This window comes from Mastigoproctus giganteus, chromosome 12 (genome assembly GCF_048544385.1).
Source record: "Mastigoproctus giganteus isolate SK-2022 chromosome 12, ASM4854438v1, whole genome shotgun sequence".
NCBI classification, from domain to species: Eukaryota; Metazoa; Arthropoda; class Arachnida; order Uropygi; family Thelyphonidae; genus Mastigoproctus; species Mastigoproctus giganteus.
Window position 1 is genome coordinate 63,864,705 of NC_143586.1, and position 14,279 is coordinate 63,878,983.

The 14,279-nt window shown below is 35.9% G+C and overlaps 1 protein-coding gene across 2 annotated transcripts in view; it reads left to right on the forward strand.

Moving 5' to 3' along the window:
- The window catches only part of Brf (Brf RNA polymerase III subunit), a 330,203-nt gene that overhangs the window by 90,871 nt on the left and 225,053 nt on the right, over positions 1–14,279 (forward strand). For both annotated transcript variants that reach the window (XM_090386884.1, XM_090386885.1), the window contains one exon: positions 6,724–6,796. In XM_090386884.1, coding sequence (XP_090243010.1) covers positions 6,724–6,796 — 73 coding nt within the window. The remainder of the gene's footprint in view (positions 1–6,723; positions 6,797–14,279) is intronic.

Here is a 14,279-nt window from a genome sequence, read left to right on the forward strand (position 1 = left end):
AGTTAGGATTAAATTTGAAAGTGTCTGCAATCCTGCTTAGACACGATAGGAGGGAGTATATGATGAGAGCCTTGACAATCAATTTGGCCCTGGAGAGATTGCGCAGGGCTCATGGGGTAGAATTTTTCTCACCGTTGTCTGTGCTTGTTAATAGGAGAGATTGGGGATTTAAATAAAATCCCCAATGGGGATTTTATTTAAATAAATAATAAAAAAAGGGTGCAAGAATATTTGCTGATGCTATCGAGGCAATGTGAGGTGGGTAGAAAAACTGCTAGCATGGGAGGAGATTCTCAGATTAATAGATTAACACTAGCCGCAGGCAAAGGGGGGAAATAATTCTTGCACTGCTTCTATTGGAATGAGCAGCAGCCCGGAAAGCCAATTGCTGGGGATTTCAGGATCTGTTGGAGGTCATGAAACAAGTAAATACATGGGCTGTGTTAGATTAACTAAGAGTAAGAACAGGTGCATGTACACCAATGCTAGGAATATAGTAAATAAATTTTATGAATATGAAGTGCTAGTTAAGACATCTAAGGTGAATACTGTTGTGATATCAGAGACGTGGTGTCACTCAGATATAAGGGAGGCATAATTGGAATTTGGGGGGGGTACGATGTGTACAGAAACGATACACAAGATAGGAAGGGAGGAGGGGTTATGCTGTTAGTTAAGAAACACATAAAATCTAAGGAAGAGCATTGAGTTGACATAGATGGACAGTGCAATGTTCAGTCAGTTTGGTGTGCAATAAGCACTGGGGATGCAAAAATGAGGGTAGGAGTTTGTTATATGCCTAATGACTCTGATGAGTACAATAAACAATTACACAGAGAAATAGAGTGGGCCACTAAATCAGTGCGTCTTATAATGGGGGATTTTAATTTCCCAGATATAGACTGGAACTAGGGGATTGGTCACTCGCACACTAGCAAGGCTTTTGTGGATTTATTGGATGATTGTTTTCTACAGCAGCATGTTAGAGAGGCAACAAGAGGGAGTAATGTTCTTGATCTGATTATTAGCAGTGATTATTCATGAATTAAGAATTAACAGATAAAGGAACCACTAGGAGGCAGTGATCACAGTGTACTGATTTGGGATTTACTTAAAGATGTAACTACCATCAGGGGTAAAGGGAAAAGTTTTTGCTTTCATAAAGGTGACTACAGTGGCCTCAGGTATTTTTTAGGTTCTATACAGTGGGGTCAAATGATGATGTTACCAACAGCAAATTCTAAATTGGAAGCATTCAAGGAAGTAATTTTGGAAGCTAAGCTACTAGGCTTTTTGTTCCAACTAAGAAATACTGCTCTAGGTTTAGGCCCAAATGGATGTCAGATGAACTAATGAGACTCGTGGCAGAGAAGAAAAATGCATGGGATGCACATTAAATTGTCAGGCAACACAGATGCCTATGGTACATACAAGCAAGTCACAAAGGAGATTGGACAAGCAAAGGCAGATTATGAAAAATCTTTGGCAAAGGATGCAAAGAAAACAGCAAAAACTTCTTTACTTATATAAACTCTAAAAGGAAGGGAATGAATCAGATTGGTCCACTTGATATCAGTGATTTGACTGTAGATGATCATTCTCAGATAGCTGCAGAACTAAATGAGAATTTTGCATCTACATTCACACATGAGGAGTTATTCAAGGAGAGGGCTAGATGTTTATCAAACTCTAACAGAGAGTTAAATGATTTTGTAATAACTGAGAGCAAAGTGGAGGAGAAATTGTTGAAGTTAAACATAAGAAAGACACCTGGGGTAGATGGATTCTATCTAATTATATTAAAGTAGGTGGCAAAGGAAGTAAACAAACCCTTAGCCATAATTATGAGAGCATCCTTGGACTCAGGAAAAAGTCCCCAAGGACTGGAAATGTGCAAATGTATCGACAATTCACTAAGGGGGATCAAAATAATGAAGTTACTGGTTAAAAAAGCAGTGCGGGATCATCTAGACAAGGCTGCAGTAACAATTGAGACACAGCATGGTCTTGTCAAGGGGAAGTCTTGTCTTACCAATTTCATTGAATACTATGATGTGGTCACAAAGGAACTGGATGCAAAAAATTTTAATATCATATATTTGTATTTCAGGAAAGCTTTTGATACTGTTGCACATAGAAGACTACTGTACAAATTGGAGCAGTATGGCATTAAGGGCAAGTTGCTACAATGGATAAAAGGATGGTTGAGTTGGAGAAGACAGAGAGTGGTAATCAATGGATACTGCTCTATGTGGACTAATGTTATTAGTAGTGGCCCTCAGGGTTCGGTGTTGGGCCCATTGTTCTTTTCTATATTTATCAATGATATTGATGAAGTTATATCAAGCTTAATGTCAAAGTTTGACAGGGTTGTTAATAATAGTAATGACAGTATGCTACTGCAACAGGATCAGCAAAAGTTGGGTAGATGGGCTGAGAAGTGGCAACTGAAGTTTAACAGTGACAAATGCAAAGTACTGCATATGGGTAGCAATAACCCCAAAGAAATGTACCAACTTGGCATTGTTACACTCAGGGTAGTGAAGAATGAAAGAGACCTATGGGTAATTGAGTCAGATATGAAGTTTTCTGAGCAATGCAGACAGGCTGCCGGGAGTAGGTCATGGGGTCTTGTCAATGATATATAGGAATTTTGCGAGCAGGGATAAGGAGGTGATTATCCCTTTGTATAAGGCAATGGTCAGGCCACACCTTGAGTACTGCATACAGGTCTGGAAGCCTCATTTTAGGAAGGATGTAGAGTTGCTAGAATGAGTACAGAGAAGGGGAACAAAGGGATACTCTTATGAAGGGAAAAAAAAAAAAAAGGCTTAAGTTCTGCAAATTGCAGTTTCTGGAGACTAAGTACCTGCGAGGCAATCTGATTGAAGTGTATAAGGCCTTGAATGGTTTGAGCAGGCTCAGTGCTGATGGAATTCTTCCTTTTGCTCAGATTATAAATGTGAGGGTGTTAGATTCAAACTGAGGAAAGACAGTTGTAGAATAAATGTTCGCAGGTTTGCCTTTAGTCAGCGGGTAGTTGATTGCTGGAACAGACTTCCATCGGTTTTGTGGAAGTTGATAGCTTAAATAAATTCAAGGCAGAACTAGACAAACATTTGGAATGAATGGATAAGTGAAAACGGAAGGGTGTTTTTTTTTTTTTTTTTTTTTTTAGTTTTTTTTTTGCTGATGCTGTATAAGCTTGCTTTCTTGTGTCATGTGCCTCTACTAATGCTAACTATCAAAAATTAGTTGGCTGAATTTAAACATGACAAAAACAGCATCAAAGGTTAAAAGTGCAGTGAGAATCTATCAAGAGAAACCACTCCATAAATCATCAGTAACCTTCATGACATGGTGATGGATGATCAGCCAGTAACTGTTAGGAATAGTAGAAAACTACAGATATCTGAATTGAACAATACAGAATGAATTAGGTATACCTAATTCAATTATGGGTATACCATACTTAACAACTAGGCTAGGTTTGTTGAAAAGGAATGCTATCAAGTGAATGGTGATTTTCTATTTGCTCTCGTATAATAATATTAGGTGCATTTGATGAAAAAATATCAAGTAGTAAATTTTGAATATACCGTATTTCCCCATGTATAAGATGCACCTTTTTTCGAGGGTCTAAAAACTGGATGCGTCTTATACAGTGGTTGTAGATTTTTTTAATTTCATTTTCCGCTTTTTCGCGCTTGTTGTCGTTGCGCTCATTGTTTCGCACTTGTTACCGGTATATTAGGTTACGTTTTGCTACATTCTGCCCAGAAATGGCTCAGAAAAGATTTTCGTACAGTGCTGAATTCAAGTAATGAGGAGTTGTATGAATTTTATGATGAATAAAACTTGAGTTCAATAACTTTATGTAATACATTTTTTTTTCAAACTTCGGGCCCCAAAATTAAGGTGCATCTTATACATGGGAGCGTCTTATACATGGGGAAATATTAGAGCATGATACAAAGGGTACTAGGAAAGTTTTGCAATATGACGCAACAATGAATCACAGGAAGCTGCTTGTTGCTGCATGTTGAGACATGTTCATACGTGCATAGTAGCCGCCGCGCCAAGTCGATGGGCTCAGTTATTCATTAGTAGTGAGAGTGTAAAGTGCTTGCGATGGCATCGTGGTCACGAAATGAGATAAGGACAGTTTTGCGGTATAATTTTGTGCGTGGTTTAACCATAGACCAGTGCTTAGAAGAAATTACTCTTGCACTAGATGATGATTGTCCACATCGTACAACGATATTCAGGTGGTATAGAGAATTCCAAAGGGGAAATTTCACTCTGGAGGATTCTGAGAGGCCGGGAAGGCCACGAACGTCAGTTACGGAGGAAAACGTTACTGCTGTGAAGAAAATGCTTGACGAAAACAGGCGAGTGACCTACCAACAGATAGAGGATACTTTGGGCCTAAATGCACCAGCAATTCGTTCGATTCTGCAAGATCATTTGCACGTGAAGAAACTTTGTTCTCTCTGGGTGCCGCATCAACTGACTGAAGAGCAGATGACACGACGTGTGACTTGGTGCCGGGAGATGTTAAAAAAGTTTGATAAGGGACAATCTCGGTATGTGAACAACATCGTGACAGGTGACGAGACTTGGCTGTACTATTACGATCTGCCGACCAAGGCTCAAAACAAAGTTTGGGTCTTTGATGATGACGACACACCCGTAATTGTCAGAAAATCCCGATCTGTAAAGAAGAAAATGATAGCTGTATTTTTCAAATCGAGTGGAATTGTGGAACGTGTCGTTTTGGACACGCAGAAGACAGTCACAGCTAAGTGGTATACTGAACAATGCCTGCCTAAAGTCATTGGATCTATGAAGAACCTGCGGCCAAAGTCAAGAATGGACACCTGGTACCTCCATCACGATAATGCTCCAGCTCACCGCGCCAAAGCCTGCACCGAATATTTGACCACGACAGGACTGAAACTTCTCGAGCACCCTCCCTACAGTTCAGACCTTGCTCCCTGCGACTTTGCACTGTTCCCGCATGTGAAAATGAAGCTAAAAGGGAGGCGGTTTTCCAGTGATGAGGACCTTCTACGGGCTTGGGACAACGAGTGTGCTTTACTCCCTAGTGAAACTTGGCAGAACTGGTTTAAAGATTGGTTTCGGAGGATGGAGAGGTGTATTGAATGTAGAGGAAATTACTTTGAAAAAATTAAATAAACAAAGCTGTATTGCAAAACTTTCCTAGTACCCTTTGTACAATAACCATTCAAGAATTAAATTGTTTATTTTGCGTAAACAATAAATAACAACAGCTTGAAACTTCATAAATTTATTCATTGGTTTATTTAACATGAAACTTTCTTCATTAATTTATATGCTCTTTTATACCCCCCCTTAACTCTCCTGCATCCTCTGTTTTGGGGAGGGGCCGCACTATAGTATTATCATTTCAGTAGGCCTCGTCTTGCATTCTTTAGTTTTTCAAGTTCAAGGAACTCTTTAGTAGATAGATCTTTACTATAATTTGAGTAAATCAATCAGTCCAAGATAATATTGGTTATAGTCAAGCCATAATTATCTCCAATCTCCAGTCATATTTGATGTTTTTAACTTCCTTCTATGCTGCTGCCTCTGTACCTTAGTATTATAAAGTGTCACTTAGTAAGTAGAGTACTTTCTACTTTCTAAGTGATACTTTGGTTTGGCTGTAAATGTTACAGTTTTTTTTTTTTTTTTTTTCTTAGCTTGGAATGCTGCTCTTTGGTGGTGCACTTTTTAATATTTCTGTGAATTATTTTTAAGGTGTCACTGCAATTGAGTGAGGGATGTTGCAAACTAAACATTGGTTGTAATTTCCACGTGTCATTAAAATGAAATATGGTTAAGAGAAATGTTAAACAATGTATACCTGTAATACCTTTCATATTTGGGTCATCATAAAAAAAAAAATTATCTATTTATAGTTAGCAATTAGCAATAGAAAAGGTCACTTCCTCTTTAGTAGGTAGTGGTCATCCCTGGAACTCAAAACAGAAGAATTAGGTCAGCATTTAGAAATATGTTAAAGATTTATTCAGATTGAGGCTGAATAGCACTGATAGCACTTTGGTGCCAGCACTGTATGTATTGAGTTTTGGCAAATGATTGTATTGTAATTCTGCCCCGATTTAAGAATATTTTCAGTGGCAGATTTTTCAGACAGACTAGTTGCTATGTAATATTTGGGTTTATTTTTTATTTGCATCTCCCCTGACAATAATTTTGTTCCAACATTTCTGATTCAAGTTTCCATTAGGAGGACACTGTCTTGGGATATACAATAACTTGTTTCAAAATTTTCCTTCTCTTTACTTATTTCTTTATTTTCAGTAGATACATTGTATAGTTGAGGTTGTTAATGGCATAAGACTTCAGCCTGGCCTGATATCAGGTTGAGGGGTTTTTGAAAAGATATGTCCCTCCATTCATTCTGACAGACAAAATTCTATAATACCTTGGGAATTTTACATATTTTCACATCCTTTGAATATACATGGCTGACAAAAGAAACAAAGTGGTCTCAGAAACAAAAGTGACTTTCTCTTGGTGCTGCTTTCCTAACTTTCTTTCTAAATTGAAGAAGTGAAACATAATGCAGTTTTAAAAAGGCAATAATTCTCAATATTTTTATTTTCTTGAAGAATGTTCACATATTAAAGGAAATTATATGAACAGTAATTGAATCTAATTCCTCTTTCACAGGTAAATGTTTATGAACTTGGTAAAACATACTTGCGATTTACTGAAGTTTTCAATCTGAATCTACCTGTTATAGGTAAGTAGAAATCTACTTTGTCTTAAAATTTTTTAAGGAGGTACTGATTATATAGTTGGTAGCTAACAGCAACTAGATAGTTCATTTTAGTTGTAGGCCATAATAGTAAAATTAATATGTAAAAGGATAGCTTAGTGGAATTTATTCCTGTTTTATCTGCAAGGAGTGTTTATATGAAACAACCAACAAGGGCTCTTGTTTGAAGTAGTTAAATACTTTTTTTTTTTTTTTTTTATCATTCCTATATAGGGGCTCACATCTGGTGAGTATGGGCTTGTCACACCCAGAGTTCTGAGCTGAATATCATCATTCTTCTCTTTCTTGATGATTAAGAAAGAGAAGTCAGAAGTAGTCAGATTAGTCAGAAGTAGATTCCCTTCTACTTCTGACTCTCTCTCTCTCTCTCTCTCTCTCTCTCTCTCTCTCTCTCTCTCTCTCTCTCTCTCTCAGGGTAATTCAGAATTTTTTTTTTTTTTTTTTTGGCTGGTGCAGCATAAGCCACAGGCTTCCTTCCACCATATGGTTAATAATGATAATAATAACTGGGGGACTTCGCCGCTACTTGCTGCACTTGCTTCTTTTGATAAAATAAAATACAGAAGCTTTCGACTCTGTGTGTCTCTTCCTTAGCTATGAATACATAAATACATTATTACTATATCTATATAATATCAGTGTAGATACACCATAGACAACTTTTAAAGAAAAACTATGATCGTAGTGTGAAAGGCATCATTTCATCTGTATCTCATATTGTGCTCATCCTTGACAACAAGTTACTATGTATTGCACTACCTCAAATAAGTAACGCTTCACTAAGAGAGAAGACTATCGTTACTTATTCTTGGTGGGTGCCACCACCCAGACAGCACCGTTTCAAAGCTTGTTGACTTTTCATCGGTGGGTACCTTTCACACTACTATCGTAGTTTTTCTTTAAGAGTTGTCTATGATGTATCTACACCGATATTATATAGATATAGAATCTTAAAATATTGTGCCTTGTTGTATTTAGTTTATTTAAATAAATTAAGTTACGTATTACCATGTAACCTGCATCTGTCTTCTCCCATTGGCTGAATAAATATCATTAGGAGGAAAATTATTTTAATATATAGAAAGATAATCGGTATTATCTTATATAGTTATTGTCTCACTTGGAATTTCTTCCTAGGGATAATTTTAGTCAAAACAGCTCTGAATTAAACTTCTCATTTTGTTCGGATAACCATTATAATATTTACTTTATCCCAATAAATTATAATTATTTTTTATTATTGCAGAAATGTACAGTATTTTAAATTTTAATTACATTTTTACATTACAAATACATAAACAATAAATAGGAATACTTTTCTTACAAGTGCATCTTATATTTTGTTTAAAGCTCTCTCTCTCCTCACCTATAAGTGTTTTCCAGTGGCAAACTTCTTAGTTATGGTATGACATTTGGCTGCTGCCGTGAGAATTCAGATAGTAAGAAAGTTCAGCCTAACTTATCCATCATATGATAAGCTCACATATTTGGTTCATCAGAATAATTACATATTTTGTTTATAGTCATATGTTCAAAACTGGCTTCCCTAGTTCTCAACAATGTTTCTCAGCACCAGCAACCCTCTGTGCTAGAATTACAACAGCTAATGCCTCCAGCACTTGGCCAAATTTCCAGTGACAATAATTTTTTTATACATCCAACATTTCTCAGTTATTAATTTTGTATATGATTACCTTTCTCTATTTCTGCACTGGCCGTTTCAAACATTAAATATCCATGGAAAATATTTTCAGCAAGAGTTGACCAGGAAAGCCTTTTATTGCTACAAAAAACTTTGCTATTACTTCCTAGATTAGAAAGTTTACCAATATCAATCAAACTTACACTGATATAATTGGAGAGTCAGTTGATAATCAGATTTCTCTCATGATTGCTCCTAATGAAAAGTAAAAGCTTGTTATTTTTTGTTCTTAAATGTAATTATTCTCTTGAGCCATTGGTCACAGTTTCTTGCTTTCACACTGTAGTCAGTTTGATACGACCAACAAATGCATTGCTTCAGGGGCTATTGCAAAGCTTTTTTTGACTAAAGGAGACATTAGCTGAAGGGACCATGTTGTTTTTTTTTTTTTTTTTTTTTTTTTTTATGAAAACCCAAACATGAGAGGTATTAGAACCTATGTAGCCCAGTTGTTGTTGTTGTTGTTGTTTGGTTTTTAGGAGCATTAGCAACTAAGGCCATGTTGCTCCGGGATATGCGGTGGTCAATACCTGACCTTTCCGCATCCTCCGTATTTGGTGGTGACGGGCTCAAACCCTGGTCTAATCAAGAAGCGTGTGCTACGCACTGCTGCTTCTTCCCACCTGGCTACGGAGGCGCCCTGTAGCCCAGTGGTCAGGAGCGAGAGTGCATAGCACACGTTCCTTGAGTGGACCGGGGTTCAAGCCTGTGACTACTAAATACGATAAATATTTGTGTTGACGATTTATTGTAAACTCTATTGACTTGGTTGTCGTGCCGGAGTATAAACAGAAAATTTATTTACTTAGTACCATGCTTGGGTTGGAGGTTGAGAAGATGAGACAAGATATTTGTTGACATTAGACTTGAACTTCTGTAGACTGAAATTTTCAGGAAATATGTATGAAGGAAGGTTGTTCCAGAAAACGGCAGTTGAATGAATAAACGAAGATGTCAAATAGACTACCATAACTGTGCAGTAAATAGTGCTAATCAGAAGAAAACAAATGGAAGAATACATGGAAAAATACAATCAAAAGTGAGTTACTCAGGCAGAGAGCTGTTAAAAATATTAAGAAAAGTATATCAACAAGGACAGTCTCAAGTGCCCTTGAGAATCTTATATACAAAATAAAACAAGTTAAATCATATAAGACACATCACAGCTACATTGACCTCTTTCCTTTTGTCAGCAGTTTTTAAGGATGAAATAAATTAAAAGTACTTTTAAAAATCACACTATATACTGATGCTTAGTACTGGAGTAAATCAAGTACAGGACTTACTGGGTGATGTATATTTCTTTTTATGTAAAACTGGAAGTAGAACAAGATCAACATCATGCCTTCAGTGTGGATCAGACCATAGTTCTTTTTGTATGTTAATGATATTAAGTTTGCTTGAAAAAATAAAATGATTTTCAGTTATACTAGTTTTCTTATTCTACCTATACTGGTGCTGTATTTGTACTGTTTGGTAAAACATAATTTAAAAAATTGTCAGTCAGAATGGATTGCCATAAGTAAATAATGTGGGCGGCAATTTCATTTTTACTTCAAATATCTGTTTAGCTAATATCCCTTCTTCCATCCTTTTAGCATTAGCATTAGTTGGGGCATATGATGCAAGAAAGCAAGCTTATACAGCATTAGCTAAAAAAAAAAATAAATAAAAATAACTTTTCTATTTCACCCATCCGGTCACTCCAAATGTTTGTCTAGTTCAGCCTTAAATTTATTTAAGCTATCAACTTCCACAACAACAGATGGAAGTCTGTTCCAGCAATTAATGTAGCCTTTTAATGTACCCATATCATCTTAAGTTTGCTTCACTTACCTTTGGTTGGATATTTGTTATCCCAAGATTTGTAAATGAGGAAATAACAAAAAAAATCTTGGATTTTGCCATTGCTCCTATCTGTAAGCTCCATTAATTTTTTTAAACTCTCATTTCTAAAGATTTTCACTGTTTTTGATCCAACTCTCAGCTCCATAGGTTGTAATAGACTTAAAAACTATTTAAACAGCTGATTTTGTCTTTTGACTAACTTCTCTATTGCTATAAATAAGTTGATTTCTTTAACATCCTATACTTCCTGCTTATTGTTCTCTGCTTATTGTTCTATTGTTTGTGCTTTCTGCTTTTTATTGCTGTTATTTTTATTTAGGGTAAATATAAATTTTAGTTATTTAGTCTACATGCTAAATTTCCATTATCTCTCCCAACTTTAATAACTTTTGTTTTTGTGTAGCTAATTTTATATGCCATATTCTCATCTGATTTGTTTACTATCTATATAATTTATTCTCATCTAATTTATTCATTTACTTTTGTCTAATTTATCCAGAGATTCTCAAAGATCTTGCAAGTTGCTGTTTAATAACATATCACTCTTTCTTTCATAGACTAAATTTTTTAAATAGTCAATGAAAATTATGGACTATTTAAAAAAATTAAGTTGTGGTAATAAGGTACTGAAACGATACTGAAACTGAAAAATAGCGGTGATGCACTTATAAATAGCAGAGAAGACAATTCAAATAGCAGAAGACTACTATAGAGAATTATACAAGGAGCGAGGGAATGATTCCAGCAGTCGGGAAGATGGATCACAAATTAATAACACATACGACATACCTGATATCCTTCCTGATGAGGTAGAACATACATTGAAGAAAATGAAGAATCAGAAGACCCTGGGGAAAATGAAGTTACTGTAGAGTTGTTAAAATTGGGAGGAAGAGACATGACACAAAAACTGGCAAGACTCTTCACAAAATGCATTAGAAAAGGTGTGACGCCTAAGGAGTGGAATAATGCAATCATAGTTTTGCTGCATATGAAAGGAGATAAATCAGAAATTGAAAATTATAGACCAATTAGCTTGTTATCCCACATCTAGAAGTTGTTCACAAGGATCATTACTAACAGATTAGAAAGAAAACTTGATGACAATCAACCGAAAGAGCAGGCTGGTGTTAGGACAGGATTCTCGACTATGGATCACCTTCACGTAATATCACAGCTAATAGAGAAAGCAAATGAATATAAAACACAATTATGCCTGGCATTTGTGGATTATGAAAAGGCATTTGACTCTATACAGCATAAGGCAATGTTTCGGGCACTGGAAAGACAAAGCATAGATACCCCATATATTATGATTTTGAAGAAAATATATGAGATTTTTTTTTTTTTTTTTTTTGATTTGGTAGTTGTTGGCGCATCGGCGTCTGTGGCCATATTGCACCTCCCAAGGTTTTTGTAGTACTTTGATCCAAGCCCAAGGCGGGAATCGAACCCGCGACCTTTGGGTTGCCGGGCAGGTACTTTACCCACTCGGCTAGCCCGGTCGGCCAAATATATGAGAATGCTACCTCCTTTATTAGACTAGACAAAGACAGTAGAAAATTTAAAATTGAGAAAGGAGTTCGACAAAGAGACATAATATCTCCGAAGTTGTTTACTGCTGCCCTTGAGGAAGCTTTCAGAAGATTAGACTGGTCGCAGAAAGGAGTCAATGTGAATGGAGAGTACCTAAACCATTTACGATTTGCAGATGACATTGTGGTCGTAAGCCACAATCCCAAAGAATTAGAGGAAAATCTTAATCAATTATGCAGAGTTAGTAAGGATTTTGGACTAAAGATGAATATGGCTAAAACAAAAGTAATGATGAACAAGTATGCCACAGAAAGGGACATAATGATTGAAGGAGCAGTAGATAATTCAAATAGCAGAAGACTACTATAGAGAATTATACAAGGAGCGAGGGAATGATGCCAGCAGTGGGGAAGATGGATCGCAAATTAATAACACATATGACATACCTGATATCCTTCCTGATGAGGTAGAACATGTGTTGAAGAAAATGAAGAAGAAAAGGTGGAGTCATATACTTATATGGGACAAGTCCTTAGCTGTAATAATGGTAAATGGCTGGAAGTCAAGAGAAGAATAAATTTTAGATGGATAGCATTCAGGAAATATAGTCACATACTGAGGAGCAATATCCCATTTTGTCTGAAACATAAAATAATGAACCAATGTATACTCCCTGCCATGACTTATGGAAGTGAAACTTGGGCACTCACCAAAAGAATGGAAGAGAAGCTGAGAACTACACAGCGAAGAATGGAACGAATTATATTGGGAATCAGACTGTTAGATAAGAAGAGAAACACATGGATTAGGTAGCAAACTAAAGTAAAGTACATTCTTATCAAAACTAAAGAACTAAAATGGGCTTGGGCAGGACACATAGCTTGAAGACCTGATGACAGATAGACTAAGAAAATAACAGAATGGTACCCAAGAGGAGCTAGAAGAAAACCTGGAAGACAACAACAGAGACCGACAGGTGAAATTCATTTGTGGGTAGTAAATGGATGGCCATTGCGCAAAACAGAAGAAATTGGAAAGTTGCTGGAGAGGCCTTCATCCTGCAGTGGATTTAAAATGGATGATGATGATGAATAAGGTACAGCCTTACTTCACTCCATGTTTACCTTAAATCATTTTCCAGTGCTTCCTTCAATCTTCATATATAAAAATAGTAGACTTGCCATTTTCATGCAAACTCTTTGTTTCCCTTAAATGCCAATTTTTTTTTATATATTTTTTCTTTTCTATAACTGCCTTTTTAACTTTTTTGGTCTACCATGGCACTCTGAATTTCAGTCTTCACAGACCTTTCCTCCCCACATACTTCTTTTGCAGCTTCCATTGAAGTTTCTCTTAAACATTTGCATCAGAATACCATTTAACTTTTGAGAAAAAAAGGTTTCTGTATTCAATAGTAAGACAAGGATTATAAAGATAAAATATACATCACTGATGTAATAGTATTAATTTTAAATATATATATATATATATATATATTTAAATATATATAATAGTGTTAATTTTAAATATATATATATATTTAAAAACCGAAATTAAAATATATGCCAGTAGTATGGCAAAACTGTTGAGTGAAAATTTAAACATAATAGTTAAATTAACATAAAGGTTAAATCAACAGGGAGGGGAAAGCAAAAGTAATAAGATTAAAATTGTAGCTGAAAGTCTCCAAATAATTTTGAAAATTCAATTAAAAATAATTCCATTTAAAATTAAAGCCAATTATATAGAATTTAGCAGTGCTCCCCGTAAGGTGCCAGTTCCAAAATATGTGAAATATCACCAATAGAAACTAAACAAACTACGAAAATAAAACAAAGTAACAAAAATTATAGATTGACCATTATGCCCCATATCAACAGAGGACCACGAGGCCAATAATGGTCATGGAATCGTTGCATTTCAATCGATAGACAAATCGTCGCAAAGACGAACTGAGATCGTAGGACCAAACCACCCTCCTATCCTCCTATCAAACCACCAGTGCAGAGGATTTGAATACTGGTGGTCCTTATGCAGTGAAAAATAAACTATAGAACAGCCTAGCACTCCAGAGCAGAGCCACACCATTGACATTATGTCAATGGTGTGGCTATATTAGATGTGGTCACGATCGTGTGCCTGCTTAGTGTTGTATATCCTGAACCGAGAAAATATATAGAAAAAATGTTACACATTCTGTCAGACTCAACGACATACAGAGTTTACAACACGTTTAATATTAATAAACTTGATGGGATCTTAAAGAAACTCAGAGCTAATAAACAAATTAATTTACACACCCTCCAACAGATAGGTATTCGCAGTAATATATTTCCACATATTTTTAGAATAGTTAAACTC